This window comes from Panicum virgatum, chromosome 7K, assembly GCF_016808335.1.
Source record: "Panicum virgatum strain AP13 chromosome 7K, P.virgatum_v5, whole genome shotgun sequence".
In the NCBI taxonomy this organism is placed as follows: Eukaryota; Viridiplantae; Streptophyta; class Magnoliopsida; order Poales; family Poaceae; genus Panicum; species Panicum virgatum.
In genome coordinates this window covers 13,090,663-13,108,834 of record NC_053142.1, presented here as the reverse complement: position 1 = coordinate 13,108,834, position 18,172 = coordinate 13,090,663, and the positions used below count along the sequence as shown (strand labels likewise).

At 45.3% G+C, this 18,172-nt stretch overlaps 2 protein-coding genes and 1 long non-coding RNA gene across 3 annotated transcripts in view; 1 reads left to right on the top strand and 2 right to left on the bottom strand.

The window, feature by feature from the left end:
* Positions 1–454: 454 nt before the first annotated feature.
* Positions 455–2,728, bottom strand: LOC120639935 (subtilisin-like protease 4). The gene has a single exon (XM_039915851.1). The coding sequence runs from the start codon at positions 2,726–2,728 to the stop codon at positions 455–457; it is 2,274 nt and encodes a 757-aa protein (XP_039771785.1).
* Positions 2,729–4,562: 1,834 nt separating this feature from the next.
* Positions 4,563–4,888, bottom strand: LOC120642902. Its single transcript, XR_005662783.1, has 2 exons — positions 4,722–4,888; positions 4,563–4,636 (listed from the first exon to the last, which is right to left on the bottom strand). It is a non-coding gene; the product is annotated as an uncharacterized LOC120642902 (long non-coding RNA).
* Positions 4,889–14,475: 9,587 nt separating this feature from the next.
* LOC120639815 overlaps positions 14,476–18,172 on the top strand; it is a 46,094-nt gene continuing 42,397 nt past the window's right edge. Inside the window, exons 1-2 of the mRNA XM_039915758.1 lie at positions 14,476–15,661; positions 17,303–17,418. Coding sequence (XP_039771692.1) covers positions 14,826–15,661; positions 17,303–17,418 — 952 coding nt within the window. The 5' untranslated portion in view covers positions 14,476–14,825. The remainder of the gene's footprint in view (positions 15,662–17,302; positions 17,419–18,172) is intronic.

Sequence of the window (18,172 nt, the reverse complement as noted above, 5' to 3'; positions counted from 1 at the left end):
GCGCATCTTTGCATTAAGAGGAAAAGAATTATAGTTTGATTACAAACACATTACGTGCAATTCCTTATACGGATTACTAACAAAAGAGACAACCTAATTTACGCCCTCCAGGAGCAATCCAAGACATCGTCCTTGAGATAGCTTATAGAATCAAAACCAATCAAGGGAGTCTTGCCTATATATTAAGCAATCCTATCATCACAAGGAAAGGTCGAGCGCACTTCGGATGCCTTAACATTGTAATTTTAGAGAGAAGGGAGGAAACTGCTCTTCTCTTCAGTTACGTTCCATGGCACTGTGCTGACCAAGGGCCTACGACTCGTCGCAAAAGTCAAAAAGCGAGCTCGATCAGAGGAGATGATCTATGAAGTCTTTGGCACTGATATTAAATTAACCTTTGCCGATTAATGATGCTTTAGTCAAGCAATCAAAATACATACAGTAGCTAATACTCCTAAACCAATTTCATTGTCCCATCAAGGACGACGATTGGGCTGCGTACGGAGTACTTGCCGGAGACCCACCGGAGGCTGCCTTCCACCGTGCCGTTGACGGGATTGGCAGCTCTGCGGAACCTTACACTGAAATCCATCTTCTGGTTCACAGTGCTGAACTGCAGCCTCGGCGGCACCACCTCGACCGCCACGGTGTTGGGTGCCACGACCTCCGCCGCGTACACCGACACGGCCTGGCCGATGTTGGTCACCGTTCGCTTGACCTCGACCACCGGCGCGGCCGGCGTGAGCGTCACCAGGAACGACGGATAGTTCAGGTCCTTGCCCTCGATCTTGCCGGAGGTCGCGCAGCTCGCGTTCCGTAGCGGCTGCGCGATGATGTCGTTGACGAAGCTGTCGTTGTACCCGAGGCCGCAGATGTAGCGAAGGTAATCATTGGTAGTGAGGTCGTAGATGAGGCCCGGGTCTAGCGCCTTGGTGGGGTTCACTATCCCGGAGCCCATGAGGAGGTGTGACGCCGGCTTGCCGGTGATCTCGTCGGTGATCGGCGTGCCGTCCGGGTGCGTCACGTCGGCTGTTGTCATCAACGCCGATCTGATCGCGGAGGGCGACCACCCTGGGCGCGCTCGCTTCAGCACGGCTGCGATCCCCGAGAGGTGCGGCGCGGCCATGGATGTGCCGCTGAGCATGTCGAAGGTGCGGCTGGGCACGCCGGCGCTCCCGCCCGGGACGGCGGCGATGATGTTCGTGCCGGGGCCGGTGATGTCGGGTTTGAGCACGCCGAGGTTTGACATGTTGCAGGGGCCCCGTGAGGAGTACTCCGCGATGGCCGGCTGGAAGGCCGGGTCCAGCACAATGCCGGTGAAATAGAGGCTCGCCGTGGGGTTGGCCGTGGAGTTGACGTACGCCATGATCTTGGCGCCGTCGGCCTGGCTAACGCGTGCCGCCGCGATGGTCACGTTCCCCATGGCCCGTGTCGCGGCGCCCTCGGTCTCGTCGTTGAACATGATGATGCCCACGCCACCGGCAGCGCGGACCATCTCGCTGCGCATGGTAGGGCCCTCCGAGCGGTCACAGAGCACGATCTTCCCACGGACGTCGACGGCCTTGAGTGCGCCATTCTCGAACACGCCGGAGACGTACACGATCGGGGTTGCCTTGAGGGCCTTGTACCTCCTGTTGGCCTCGCCTTGGAACACCAGCCCATTGCCGATCTTGACCGTGGAGATGACGCGCCGGGTCATGGTGCTCGCAGCCACGGTGAGCACCCAAGGCGCGCAGTTGGTGACGGTCCCGAGGTCCGAGCCGGCGTTTCCAGCGCTGGTGCTCACGAAGACGCCCGACATGACGGCTGAGAAGCTCCCGACGGCGGTGAGGTCCTTGTAGAACGGCTTCTGCGTGTCGTCCCCGGCCGAGATGGAGATGACGTCCACGCCGTCGACGAACGCGCCCTGCTCTATGGCGATGAGCTGCTTCGTGGACGGGCACGTATCCTCGAAGCAGACCTCGTACGACGCCAGGTGCGCGCGCGGCGCCATGCCGGAGGCCGTGCCGACGCTCGACCGGAGCACCTGGACGTCGCTCACGAAGGCGCCCACGGCGGTGCTGGAGGTGTGCGTGCCGTGCTCCCCTGCCGTCTGCGACCGCCCGCCGATGAGCTTCTTGTTGCACGGCGCGCCCCCGAACTCGCACTTTCCCCGCCACTTGGCGGGCGGCGGCGGCATGCCGACGTCGGCGTAGGACACGTGGCGCGGGTCGATGCCGTTGTCGAGGACGGCGACGATGATGCCCTCCCCCATGCTGCGCGCCGCGGCCCACATGCCAGCCTGGGGCGTGCTCACCCCGAGCAGCGCCGGCGTGAACGTTGTCCTCAGCCGGTAGTCGACGTCCGGGATGGCGTCGACGCACCAGTTGAGCTTGCGCAGCTCGTCCAGCTGCTGCGTCGTGAGCCGCGCGGCGAACCCGCTCACGACGTGCTGGTACGAGTAGACGAGCTGCCCGCCGCCGTCCGGAGACCGCGCCTCTTCCAGGATCGTGCCGGCGCTGGTGTTCAGCAGGGAGGCTAGCAGCGAGGCGTGCCACTCGCGCAGCTTCTCGCCGTCCTCCTTGGGTCCATTGGCTCGGCAGACGACCACCAAGTACGTCTGCACGGCGTCGCCGGCTCCACCGGTGGCAGCTACGGCGGCGGCGTTGTCCCCGGCAGCGGCCGTTGGGTGGAGCAAGATGGCAAGGGCTACGAGGGCCAAGAGGGGCCGTGGAATTGGGATGTGCATGGCGGCAATTCGCTCAAGCATCGGATCTATCCGCCGGGGATGGAATTGAAGGAAGTGGAGAGCTGGTCTTGGGTTTTGATGGCGTGCTTTAAGGCCATGACCCACCATGAACGTCCGTTTGGAGCAAGGAGCAGAGTATTGCGGGTGGTGGTTCGCTATTCTGGTGATCAGCTGCGGACGACCCGGGCTAAGCAAAAGCTGTTCATCGTCAACCTGGTTAAATCACGCAGTGAAGTCCCGGGTGAAAACTAAAAAAATAACATTTTTTCTATTTTTATGCAAAAACATTCCCACAATTAGTTTGTAATATAAACTGGAGTAAAACACATGGGCAGGTATCGATCTTGTCTCGAGGTGTCATCTAGACCAAAACTCTCAAAATACATTTTTAGATCCCTAAACTTGTCTGGATGTGTCATTCGGGTCCCTAAACTCTCGAGATACATCTTCAGATCCCCAAACTTGTCTCAATGTGTCTTTGAGTCCATAAACTCTCAAGGTTAATTTTCATATCCCAAAAATTGTCATTAATTAATTGTATTCAAAATGTTTGTTTATTAAACTGTTTTTTCCAGACGATTCATTTAGAAATCTTACTGCTAAGACCATTTTAATTCCGAATTAGCTGCTTATTAATCATACATTATGGGTTAATCTAGATCATTTGATATCAACGGTGGACATTATAGTTTTCTGGTTTAACATGGAAATATCAGTGCTAATCCTGAATATTTCCTAATAAATATTTATATTTTGCATGCACTTTGTATAAATTTATTAAGATAATTGTTCCCACTCTCAATAAAAATTAAAATGGAAATTTTATTAAATTTAAAGTAGCAAAGAATCTTTTATTAACTAGCAAAACAATATTTATATTAAATTACAAATAGTGTCTTAAGAGTTTACAGACCTGCATGACACCACGGGATAAGTTATGGACCTAAAAATGTATTTTGAGAGATTAGGGACCTATGTGACGCCTTGGAATAAGTTCAGAGATCTAAAAATGTATTTTAAGAGTTTAGGGGCTTAGATGACACAACAGAATAAGTTTAAAGTTTGTTGGTGTATTTTACTCTATAAATTGGATGTGATCGTGAAATCGGTTTCTACAAATGATGTAATAAACCAGAATGGACATATGCATCCGAAATGTAAATGCAGTAGACCAGGAGTGGAGGCTCTACGGACTAGGGATCAACAAAACAAAAGGCAAGCAATCCAAGAGCCAACTCAAGGTTTGTGAAGGGAAAAGCGTTAAAAAACAATAATATTTAGTTTTTGGTTGCAACACAAATTCAGCAACACATATATCTTTATCTTCGTCATTTGAACTATCAGATTTATAATTAGCAATATGCATATCAGATCGATGAATTTTATAACTTTCTTTACAATTAGAAATTCTATATTTTGGAGATGAGGTTCTCACACTTGGTCAACATAAAGAAAACTATATCCCTCAATTTTTCCTTTAAGATGGGAATGTATACCACTACAAGTCAAAATCGATGTTAAGTCATGCAACTTTAATTCATTGGTCCCATTATGAAAGTAATCATGAAAATTTTATTCTAGCTGATTACTAGAAGTTAATGAAGAAACCCATAAAAGTCATTCCAATTGAAGACAAAGAAAACAATCTCACTTTTAAAGCATCAATGAAAATAACTTTTCTCAACTAATCTATGTATTGTCTATTGTGTCCCATGTAGCTCTATTCATTGGCGAAGCCAGCCCGAGAATTCACCTAGGGCGGACTCATACTCTAAAATTTTCGCTACCAACGACAGCTTGCATGTTTTGAGCAAAAATGGTAGAACAACCAACAAGAATCAAGATGTTACCTTTTAATAATGGAAGTATCAATAATAGATGTTTCAATAGACAAATGAAGTACAGAACCTGTCATTTTTTTTACACAAGTCAATTAGAAAACAACATCAATCATAAAACATTGAAGAAGTGTAAAAAGGACGTCTAAACATACCTTTCCTAAAGCACTAAGGACTTCGAGGCCGCTTTTGATGTGGAAAACTCATCTTCCGATCTTTCATGGATTGAAAAGTCCTCTTAATTTTCTCCGGATCAAGTGCTCTAAAAATCGCCTTCTCAATGTAGCACAAAGCCAAGTCATTAAGCCACTCATCGCCCATTCTATTGCATAAATTAGTTTTGATTATATTCATAGCTGAGAAGTCTCTTTCAACTGATGCGGTTGCCACTGGAAGAAGCAATGCTAGCTCAATGATGTGATAGACCAATGGAAATGCATGATGCCTCCCAGTTTCGACCAACTTCATGGCCAAACTTGCAAAATCATTACAAGATCTGAAAGCATCAACTCTTCGCACATGTAAAATGAATGTCTCAAGTTGATCCCTTATATTTGAGGGATCAGTAAGTGAAAAATCTTGATCATAGATCTCCGTTAGACGAGCAATCTTATCAATATCAAACATGGAGAATGAATTTCTTGGATCAAGACAAGAGAAGCAAACAAGTACCTCTGATGATGACTCATTGAAGCGATGATCCATCTCTGTGAGAATAGCATCAAGTGCAACCAAGAAAGTATCAACACGATAATGGTGTTCTTTAGTTATCAAATCATCATCAAGCCTTGAACGACCCCATCTTGGTCTAAGCTCACTGAAATCTGGCAGCTTTATCTTTTTTGCAACACAAAAATCTTTGACTTCTTGAAATAATGCCGCCCAACCTTCATTTCTAAAGTTTACCAAACGTGTTTTGACATCAACAAGCAATGACATGGCCTGAACAATATTCTGATCCTTTTTTTGTAGTAAGAGGGATAACTCATTAGTAATACGAAACACTTTCAACATCAACTTCATATTCAAAACAAACGTAAAGCTCTCCATTTTCTTCAACAAACCGGCTGCTCTGCCAGGATTGCGTTCATCCCCATGAATCATAGACAATACCCTTATCACAGATTCCCACATGTTCTCAATACGGAGTAATGTGGTGAAATGAGAGCCCCATCTTGTATCACCGGGTCTAGCCAAGCTAGTTCGTTGATGCTTCCCTTTCCCAGAAAAAATCTCCCCACTATCCAATTTCTCTATAATGGTATTACGATGATCAGCAATTAAGGTATCTTTCCTTCGGCAAGATGAACTAGCACTAGTCACAATCAAACCCACATAGTTGAAGAAATCAGAGAATGAGGAACAACAAGTTGAAACAGCCACAACTACTAGTTGCAATTGATGAGCAAAGCAATGCACATAGAAAGCATGTGAGTTTTCATCACGAATTTGTTTTTGCAAACCATTGAATTCACCTCTCATATTAGAAGCCCCATCATATCCTTGCCCTCGAAGTCTTGCAATATGTAAACCATATTCAGCAAGAACATCCAACAACGCCTTCTTCAATGCACTAGATGTTGTGTCTGGCACATGCTTAAGACCCAAAAATCTTTCTACTACCATTCCTTTGTCATTGACGTACCTGCAAAACAGTACATTTGAATATATGATTAAATGAGATCACCGGTTAGTATGACAATTTACAATTCAGCAATTAAATAGTAACTAACCTCACAATCACAGCCATTTGCTTCGCTATTGAAATATCACAAGATTCATCAATCAAAACTGAAAAAAGTTTATCACCAATCTCTTTCTTGATCACTTTCTTAACCTCTCTTGCAAAAGCAGAACAAAGGTCCTTTTGAATGTCGGGAGAAAGCATTTGAGCATTTAATGGACATAACTCCTCAAATGCAAGCCGTACCTCATCATTCCTTTTTTTTGTGCCACTCAATCATCTCTAAAAAATTCCCTCTATTTAAGGAAGAGTCAGATTCATCATGACCTCTAAATGCATGAGCTTGTGCAATAAGATAACCTGCAACATCTAACGAAGCTGTCACACGAGTTTCATATTTCCTTTCTGCATCAACACTCCAATTCTCAACCTTATGTTCAACGCTTGCCCTTTGATTCTGAAAATCTACACAGGCTGTCCTAGCTCTATTGTGGCAGCTATTCGCGCCACCAACATGTTGAGGAAGTCCTTGATATGCATTTTTCCAATTTCTGTACCCATCTTTAGTGAATGCATCATGACCAAAGTGTTTTTCTAAGGGCTGCTGCTTAAAAAGAAAGCAATAGAAGCAATATGCTGCATCCTCTTTAATACTATATTCCAACCAATCATTGACAGTTAACCAATTCTCTACAAACATCCTCTTATTAGTTGGATTTTGAGGAAATTATGACCAAAAAGTTTGGTTGGACCCTTCACCAAATAAGCCCTCCTAACATCATCTCTAATGTTAGGATGGAATTGCTCAATTGCTACACGAAGGCCCGGATCAGAAGCAACATGAACATCTGGATTAAAAACCCTAATACCTTCGACATCATGCTCATGTGATGGTTGGTCTTCATTTTCAGCAGCTTGCATTTCTTGTACCGTTTCTAGTGAATGCAGCACTTCTTGTTCTTTAGATTGAGCCACATTACCACTTTCATGAGTGCTTGGGTCCGAGTTACTATCACTTGTTGACTTTCTACTACTAGAAACAAAGAAGCTTTTCAAATCTGCATAGTTAATGAATTGAATCAGTAAATCGACTATAACTAATCAAGTCAAATAATGAAGCACAGATTTGGCAATACCTAGTTTCTTATAGCGCTTCTTTTTTACTGGAATTGAAGCTGCTTGCCTAGTTGTGGCGCCACTGTTTGAACTGATCTCATCTCCAGCTGTATCTCCCCCACCCACAAAGGCTTCATCTGCTCTCCCATCCATCACCAAATGAACAATATTGCAAAAATCTCCCAAAATCCAAATGACCAAATCCCCAATTGAATCGGCCAATCCCCAATCCTGGCCGGCGGGAGGCGGGCTGCTGTAGGAGGCGCCGCCGCCAAGGGTCAAGGGCTCGAGGCAGGCTGCAGGCGGCCAGGCGCGCGGCCGGCGGGAGGCGCCACCGCCGAGGGCCGAGGCGGGCTGTGGGCGCGCCGCGCGCTGGGCCGGCAGGAGGTGCTGCCGCTGAGGGCCGCCCGAGGCGGCCTGCAGGCTGCAGCGGTGCACGAGACACCAAGTCTCGGCCCAGTACGCGGTTGCCTATCTTCCTCTCAAATTTTAGCGTCGTCCTCGCTTCCGGCAGCCGCCGCAGCGATTTGCTCCCTTCCCGGCGGCGTGGAGAACTGAGGTATGAGGATATCCTCTACTGCTCGGCCAAGGGGACCTAGGGCGGCCGCCCGGGCTCGCCCTAGTGGTGGCTCCGCCCCTGGCTCTATTGTCTTCACCACTAAATTTTAAGAAATAGAAACTCACAAGCCAAGAGGATAATGAGCCACACTAAACTGAGCTGAATAAGATTTTTGGTACAACCTACAACTGCCCAAATCCACACCAAGTTTATTTTTCATCATGGTAGCCTACTCTTCTTTTTAATTTAGCAAAACCTGCATTCCAATTTTGAGTAGCTGGTTTATATGTGTAGAAGCAACATGTTGTACAAAGGATTGACACGTGATATAGTTTCAACAGGTTTTATGGGCGCACGTCGCAAGTAATGAATTACCAAAACCATCATTCGATACTAGTCACTAGGAAGACCAGTACCTTGTAGGGATGGTACATTGTATGCTAGCTATTGAAGTTTAAGGTGGTACAAAATCTATGATTTCATTTGTTTGATTAGAATAGCTAAACTAGAAACAATATAAATCATATGGATGGGTTAGGGTGAACCACCGAAGAACTGAAAGTTATGGTTTCAGAATCCGCAACATTCAGTTTTGATGTGTGCCGCATTTGTTTTGTATGGTCGTGGGCTCTATTCAGCAAAAAAGTTCATCAGCATCTTGTACATAGGGTTTTCCTAGGGAATAGCAGGTTTAGGGTGAACTAGGTTTGGGAGATGACCTACTATCAATAACATCACTACCATCTACGATTTTACCTTTTTTTATTTTAAGCAATTGATCTGTAAATCTAGCTATTGCATGAACATAAGTTTGTTTGATTCAACAATTCTCTTATCCACTAAAGAAGACAATAAACTCAAGCAAGTCAGGACTCAAAGATACTTACATTCTTTATTATCTAAACTCGCTTGTCTTTACGCGATGTCCATACAATATTTATTACCTCAACATGCTTGTCTTTATGGTGAATGAGAGAATCATGAACTCTTAGACCCTTGCGACTTCCCCTTACGACTTTTCTTGAAATTTTGAAGAATTGAGTTTTGAGATATTCTTCAGCTTCCATGCATCTTTGACGCTCCTCCTCCGTAAGCTATTTGAAAGTTGTTGGATTATATTATCCTTGTCGAACTCAGTGTTGGCTCCCATCTCAGGCCCTCTTTGGTAGAGATCCCAAAGCATCTTCTAGGCTAAATCCAGATGAAACTATTCAAAACAATTTTTAAAACAAAAACTAATTCTCTGAAATGAACTAAGGGACCAGCAGCTCCGGTTCATTTCTTGCATAGAATACATTGAAAGAGCATATAGGGCCCTAATTTGATTTTGGCGATCAATGACAATATAATCATTGTGAATAATACGTGTTTTGCAACTGAAATCTTAAGTTAGTGCAATGATGGGTTTTCATGGTTTTCTTGGCCCCCATTATTATGATTTTCATTATGTTGGTTCAAAGGATATGCGCGAAGATCAAGGACAAGTTAGTTCTAAGTGTCGTTTGACGTTGAGAGACACTAGCACTTTAGGACTTTGTTTTTCCTTTGGCCGTAATATAAAGGGGGGAGTAGTAGCTTGACCTAGATAAGCCTAGAGTTGGATGTGATGCACACTTGTGAACATCTAGTATTAAGTAGCTCACTTGAAGCCATGAGAAGATAAGATATGAGTTAGAAACTCAAAGAAACTGAATTGCATGAGTTCATACAACTAGAAGACAGCTGATTTGAACTGACCAACTAATTTGATCCATGTGAAGTAGGGCCATCAAACCCGTTAGTGGTCTATGGCTCTAACTCAAAGTGGTACTCGAAAGACATATTAGTCCGGTGCTCAGTCAAAATATTGGATGAGTTCATTCAACTAGAAGACAACTGATTTGAACTGACCAACTTATTCGATCCATGTGAAGTAGGGCCACCGAACCCGTTAGTGGTCGATGGCTCTAACTCAAAGTGGTACTCAAAAGACATATTAGTCTGTTGCTCAGTCAAAATATAGGGACCGAATCAATCGGTCACCTTGTGCTGCAGCAGCTCAGAACCATTGGCATCCCATTTAATTCGATTGCAACATTGACATATTCATTCGGTGAGTATTCATGACCGAATCAATCTGTCATGTGTTATTGATTAATTCAGAGTGGACATTTTGCCCCAACCGAATCAGTCGGTCATTGTTGCGTTGGCAGCATTTGGGGTAACAGCTAGTTTTTTGGAGGGGGGCTATATATATGTGTTGTACAGCTCCAAAGAGACTCTCTTAGCACCAGCAAGCTTTCATACACACATTTGGTAGTCAAGAGTAAGTGAAGCACTAGAGTGATTTGAAAAGTTATTAATTGAAGATTAAGGACAACATTAGTGCTTAGAGAGTGTGCATCCATCTTTCTCTTGATCTTGTGTAGGTCAAGTGAAGTTCTTTGTTTGTTAGTGATCAACATCACCTAGACGGTTTGGTGGTGGTGTTCTTGGTGAGCTCTTAAGAAGAAGTCTTGTGAGAATCCCCAAAAAGTAGCCCCAAGAAGTTTTTGCTTAGTTTGGAATCCGCCGATCTGGAGTTGGAGAATGGAAATCCGCTAGAGAGCACTTGGTCCTTGCATGGATCAAGGGGAGCGATACCCTTTGCGCGGGTGCTCCAACAAGGATTAGGGAAGAGTGCCGACCCTTCGATACCTGAAAAAAAGATTTGCGTTCTAATCCTCTGATTACTTTTTGCAATTTCAGTTCCTAGAATTATCATGCTAGTATAGGGTTAGAACTAGGTTGAAATTTTTTGGAACGATTAGAATAGCCACACTTTCTAAGGTCTAGACACATGGGGTGATTATGCTTATGTGTCAGTTTTAATTTCGCAGGAAAATTTAGCTAGAGCCTAATTCACCCCCTCTTAGACATCTTGATACTTTCATATGTTTTTTGGGGAAGTTAAACATAAAGAATCACAATGAGTTACTTTCAGCCATTGAATCACTTCGCTTAAAGAATCAACTCCCATAGAGAATCAGAAGCGGGTGGAGCACTAGCAAATTGACCTTACCAGGAGTAGATAGATCGATTTTTGGCAACAAAGATCTTCCCCAACAAAGTGCTCAAAAAGTGAGTTGAACAAATATGTGCTAAACACCAAACACTAATGTGCAACACTTTTGCAAATCGTGCATGTCGTGGTGTGCAAACTCACAGCCGGGTGGCGTAGTGCACCCGCATAAACCCAGAGGGTGAGTACTCGGGGGTAGCTAGGATTAGCCCAATCTAGATGCAAGAACACGATGAACACAGCAGGTTTAGAGCGGTTCGGGCCGCCGGAGCGTAATACCCTACGTCCACTGTGTGTTGTATTGCTTGTGCTCTCAAGAGGTTGAGAACGGGATTGTTCGGAGTGAATCCGAGCTTGTGTTTTGAGAGTGTCCGGCCTGTCTTTCTTGCAGGCGTGTTCTCCCTTTTATATGTCCAAGGAGAGCACGTACACTGAGCGGAGCCCCGACAGGTGGGCCCGGCGATATATTTGATATTGTACACAGCGGAGCCTTAAATGCTACAGATCCGAGGGATAATCTTGAGCTGTCTTGTCGGAGTAGAGTCTAGCCTCTGCAGCCGCGCGTCGAGGTCATGATGAAGCGCCGAACTACTGACTCAGTCGCTGTAGCAGCGTGCACTGTTGCTCCAGTTAGTAGCTAGTCATCATGACTCGTCACCCATGCGCGCGGCGCTGAGTCTTTAATGCTTGCCTTGGTAACTGACGAGCCGCCTCGGTAATTGGCGATCCACAGTGTGGACTGACAAAAGCTGCCCCGTGCCCAACGGCAGCAGAGCACGCCTCAACCACTCGCACTTAATGCGGTTGGGTGAGGGAGCTTCCAGCGGAAAGCTTGCGCCCGCGCTCGCATCTGCGTGACACGTGGCGGCTCCGGACCCCTCCCGAGCAGATAGCTGAGCCGAGGGCTCACGGGGTTCTGGATAGGCACGTGGAGGTCCCGAACCCATCTGCGGTAGTCCGGATGGCACGCGGAGGTCCCGGACCCACCTGCGGGGGTCCGGGTCCGCAGCCACAGGTGCTGAGCATTTCCACCTCCGGGACACGTGGTGACACCGGACCCGTCCCCCGAGCGGGAAACGGGTCCGGGACCGTTGGTCCGGTGAGATGGAGTCGGACCCAGGGGTCCGGCTGCTCAGCTCTTTAGGGCGTAGTTACGGATAACTACGCGAGTTTTGGCACAGTAGGAGTGGGTACCCCAGTTGCAGGGTACCGACAGTGCACATAGAACAGCCCTACCACAAACTGGAATTTTCAGTTCCCATAGACGGGAACTTTCTATTTTGAGAAACAAAAGCATCCAATTTTTGAGAGCTCGCCATGAAAACCAACAAACACCTTCCTGGAAAGAACTCAATCAAGGATGGATGGCGCACCTGGCTAGGGTTGCGCTAGCATTGACAGACTAGCAAGGATGCCCTCAAATAGCGTAGAGATGCAAAAAGAACAATAATTAGAGTTTTAAAGAAGGTTTTAAATTTGAAGAATAAAATAAGATATTTGTATTTAACTGATTGGATAAAAAATCTTAGTTCCCCGTTTGGTTCTGTTGTGCTACTTGCGCTACAAAAAGAATCTCGCATGCATGAAGTATTAAACGAAGTTTATTTATAAAACCTTTTTACAGATGAGTGCAACTTTGCGCGACGAATCCAATAACGGTAATTAATCCATGATTAGCTACAGTAATGCTATAATAAATATTCTTTAATCGTGTGGTCAATGGCCTCATTAGATTCGCCTCGCGAAGTAGCGTAGGGGTTGTGTAGTTAGTTTTGCAAACTGACTTTATTTAATACCTCGAATTAATGGTCAAAGTTGCAACAGTTCCTAGCGTAGCACAAACTAAACAGGCTCTATGATGACCGTCATATGCCCCAAGCAAGTCCAATTGGTTTATAAATATGTGATAAATTTGTGTTCTTCATCCGCAAAATTTGAATATCTGATTAACACTAGAGCCAACATATGCCAATTTTGACCCCCAATAGCTGCCCGTAGCAACGGCTAAGGAATTTCCTAGTAAAATTAACCACTCAAGGTGAAAGACGGCAAATACAAAGAGATACAAGTGCTACCATCGGCTACCATATACGTTGTATCCCTCCAATCAGATAATATGCACCACTTTTGTAGAAAACATACGTCAAACAAGATTTTATATTCTAGACCAATTCGCTAATAATTTTATACCTAAGATTTGTTCACAGGAGTCGTACTTGGCCCTGTGGTGTAGGAACCATGGGAATAGATTCCAATGTTTGACTTCGACGGTGTGGAGTCATCAGCATTACAAGATTAAAAATTTAACCGATCTTGAAAGATAATCAAAACTAAGAGAAATTTCTCGACCCCGATCAAGCTAACACTGCTCGCCGCGCTACCACCACTTGCCGCCATGTCACTTTCACACCAACGAATTAAAAAGCCGTGGCCCGTGACCACACAGCTGATGAGGTGGCGGAAGGCCGCACGCCAGGCCCGCCGAGCTCACCTCACCCGGCGTCGGCGGCGACAGGGACGCCGCCGCGGCATATTTGCTTTTCGTGCTCGACAGAATTGAAAAGGAATTCCCGGTTCACGGCGGTCAAATGAGTCAAGGTAAGGATGATTCAGATCGGATACGGATGAAATCAGATCTGAATATAATTTTTTACCATATTTTAGTCTGAATACGAATGCAGATCTCATCGGATACGAATACAAAACGGATAGTTCGAATCCGGATTCGAATCCGGATACCTTCTCGATTTGAAATATAAAGCTATCACGAGTATCAATTTATTATGTCAATAATTTTATAGTAGATCAAAATCATTATACAAGTAGGGAGTAAAGGATTAGAAGATAGCTAATAAAAAAAGAATATAATTATCTATGTATAGCTTTTATATTAAATATATAATACTAATTTTAAAGGTAAAATAAATAAATATTTAAATACTTAATAATTAAAATATATAAAAAAGATTTTATTATTAAATAAATAATTAATTTGACTCGTATAAAATAATTTTAATCATAAAATAAATATATTAAATAGTTAAAGTTAATTTAAATAAATATATTATTAGTTATCTAGATTTCTAAATAATTTAAATAGTGTACATCATTAAATAATTAGGTATAAAGATAAGTTTAAGATTGTCTCACTAGTAACTTTTTCTTTGCGGATACGAACGGATACGGATGTGATCGGATATTTTTCGAATACGAATATGAAATCGGATAGAGAAAAGTTCTCAAAGTCGGATTCAGATGCATCCATATAACATCTATATTAAAATCGAATACGAATACAAATATTTATATTTATATTTTAAATAGATACGAATGCAGATAATTCGGATGTTCTGCCATCCAGATTGATCCTTAGGGACGGGAGGGGAGCAGTCACCAGTCAGATCCAAGAGCAACATCCAGCGAGCCAGCGAGTCATCACTCATCAGGCGCTGCCGCGGGCCCCACCCAAACAAATCTCCCCAGCTGGCCGTCTCCTCCCCGTCTCTCTCTCTACTTTCTCTCTCCTCCGCCACTCCCGAGTCCTCCTCGCCAGCAGCAGCAGCAAGCACACTCCGCCGCTTCCCCTACCTACTCCCTCGCTCACTCCCCCCAATCCACCCTATCCTCCCCGCCGTGCGCGCGCGGGCGCTAGGGGTTTGGAGATCTCCTGCGGCGCTCCCGTGATCCGGGCCGGTCCGCCCGCCACCGCATCCTCGTCAGGCGGTAGGGCGCGCCGCCGCCGCCCGATCCGCTCCCTCCCGCGGCGAATCGGGGGATGCTGCGAGTGGGCGGGTAGCCCGGTGCCCTGCTCGCCTCCAGCGCTTGCCGGGCCGAGCAATGTCCCGGAGCGACCGGCGGCGATGAGGTGCGTCGCGTGGTGGGCGGTCCTGCTCGCGGCCTTGGGTGCCCCCCGAGGGGACGGCATCCTCCCCGCGCTCGCGTTGGTGCCTGAGCCACGGCACGATGACCGGTTCGCGCTGGTTCCTGTTGAGGCCGGTGGCGGCGGCGATGGCGGCGGGGCCTTGGCAGGGCTGCGCGGGGAGCTCCCATGCCAGACGTACTCGGCCAACTCCAGGACTTGCGAGGAGTTGAACGGCTCCGGGTCGTTCAACACCACCTGCGTCATCAGCTCGAGCTCCTCGCTGGACGGCGATCTATGCGTGTACGGCGACGGGAGCATGGAGATTCGGCCCCACGTGAAGATCATCTGCCCTGTCAGGGGATGCTACATCACCGTCAATGTCTCTGGGAGCATAACGATCGGTGATCATGTCGAGGTGATTGGGGGCTCAGTCAGCTTTGATGCGGCCAATGTGACGTTGGACCACCACTCGACCATCAACACCACTGCGCTCGCCGGGGAGCCGCCTCCCCAGACGAGTGGGACGCCGCACAGCCTGGAAGCGGCTGGCGGAGGGCATGGTGGGAGGGGCGCGTCATGTAAGGTGTCCAATGACACCAACTGGGGAGGCGATGTGTATGCATGGTCGACATTGGCGTGGCCCTGGAGCTACGGCAGCATGGGTGGCAGCATGTCCGCTGATCAGCAGTTTGGAGGGTATGGAGGAGGCCGTGTCATGCTTAGGGCGAGGGACTTTATGAATATTGATGGACATGTGCTTGCTGAAGGTGGTGTTGGCAGCCTCAAAGGAGGCGGTGGGTCTGGCGGAAGCATTATAATACATGCTTTCAAGCTGTAAGATCTACATCACTCAAACTTGTACCTGTTTTATTATGAGTTACCATGGCAATCTAACTTCATCGGCAAATCAGAAACTGTGTCCTACTTAATATTGATATACTAGGATAACTGATTGTGCAGTTATCACCAGCAAGAAAAAGCCACTGCAATCTAGGCATTTAAACAAGGCTGTTCTGAACTTTGGGGATTCTCATTTCTCTAATATCCGCTCACCTTTGCTGTCCATCTTCTGGACAAACGTGGCCCCCCCTTTTTTTTTTCTTTTCTTGACCTCTTTCTGCCGTTTTTTTGAATCATGAAATCTTTATAATTGCGACCACTTTGGTTTGTTTTGTGTGTCATGCTGCCTTTTATGGCTTTATCTTATCTTAGGCAGAAGGTTTTCCAACTTGTGGTTACAAAGGAGAAACTGTTTGCTGGTTGACCAGAAAAGGAACATGCAATACACAATGATGAGCTTGTTCTCTGCTTTATGAGAGGAGCTATAGGTGGTCAACTTTGATCTAGTATTTCTCTTTCTGTACATTGATCAGAATATGATCTCGTCTGGTGATCATGCCAAGAGGTTGAGTCAGACCCAGGTCACCATAATCACACAATGAGTAATGCTAAACCACAAGACCAGCAATTAATTGACGAATCAAGCATTGTGTCCAAGAAAAAAAAAGATAGACTAGAGGCAGGAGAATTTGCACAGAGCACACCTCTAGCAGCATGGCTTAGTTTACATGTCCAAGTACAAGTCTCCATGATGTCATGGTCGATTGGGCGATAACTGTTGCAATGTTGATGACGTGCATGCTCTGCTGTGACCATCTGCGACTTTCTGAATACTCTCAAATCAAACGGGGCAACCACAGTTTATGGGTGTTCTTTGTTTGATTCATCAGGGAGCTATATACACTTGAAGGTCTGGCTAGGGATGAAGAGAAAGAACGTAAGGGTCTTTTTGTCCAGTGTCACAAAATTCAGTGTTGAGTGTTATGGTATTTTTGTAGAGTCTCAAGGCTTTGTAATGGCAGTTCTTAGAGCTTTATGGTTGCAGCTGATTTCTCAAACTGCTTGATGGTTGTGGTGATATCTATTCTATTATATAATTTCCTGTCAATTCCAATGATATTTGCCAGTAAATGAATGTTCATATATTGTTCCAAACAATGCTGCTATTGGCAGGCCACGCCCCTTCCATGCAATTCCTCGGTTGCTGTCTTGCTAACCAGGAAAGCAAGGGGCTGGATTAACATGGTGAACTGATTTTGGAAATCATACCATACTAGTCAATGACTTGGCTTATTTCGTGCATATTTTGTCCGATTGTTCTCATTAACCTAGTTTTGCCCTTGCAAACCTTTTGATGTGGTGCACACTAAGAAATTTACAGCTTTGGCATGGTTTGCAATGTCTATGTTTGGCATAGGATGGATCTGCATTCTGCAGGATTTGGCTGGAAATACATTGTTTTTAAATAAAGGATATATCTCTATTTGAAGAAAAAGAAGTGGAATAGATACAAAGTTTTTTTTGACTTTTGGCCAGGGCTAATGGTCAACCCAGTAATTGTTTTCTATAATTGTTACTGTAAGTGCAAACTGTCAATATATTATTTGATATTCACAAACATTCCCTACTTCTTAGATATGGAAATGGTACAATAAGTGCTGCTGGTGGTAATGGATGGGGTGGTGGCGGTGGTGGGAGGATATCTCTGGATTGTTACAGCATTCAACAAGATCTGGAAATTACAGTTCATGGTTAGTATTTTCTGAACTTAGTTTTTCTGCAAAGGGTTGTGTACAAAAGAGCATCTGGCATCAATTAACGAATAAAAATACTGTTTGGCATGATGTATCGGTTGGTTGTAACACTAGCTACAAATTTTATTCAGGGAATTGGGGATGGGACATGCTATTATGCCATTGCAGAAATAGCTCTGTGGATGCATTCTGTTGAATTGATTACAATAAAATATTTTGATTGCTTACAATTAGATGCATTGTACTTATATATAAGATAGTGGTCAGAGTACTCAATTTCCCATTATTTATTAGGAGGGTCAACTTATGCTGACTTACTTTGGGATTGTTTTGCATATCAATAATTATCTCACTAGTATGTAAAAGCATCATTCGTACATACATAAATGTATCAGTTTAGGGTTTGAGTTTCATTGCCTCAGAGGCATACACGTTCAATGTACAATGTAAGCTTTATGTTATATTCTCAAACACACAGGAGAGATGCATATCATTAGATTAAAGAAGAACAACAAGGCTAGAACTCTTACAACACACACCTACACACCGTAGAGATTCTTAGGTTATATTTTCACCTGTGACAATATAGAACAAGAACACCCTCTACCATGGAACCTATCCTCCTTCAGATGCTAGGGCTTTTAGCCCCTAGGGTTTGCTAGGACTTCTAGGCCCTAAGATGTCACTGTTATGATTTCTCATTATCCATTCTCTTTGATATATATGCATTTAAAAATGTTTGTTTTTTTTT

Bases quoted from the DNA above. Each gene is read 5' to 3' on its own strand.
- LOC120639935 (XM_039915851.1), bottom strand. From the start codon at position 2,728: ATGCACATCCCAATTCCACGGCCCCTCTTGGCCCTCGTAGCCCTTGCC.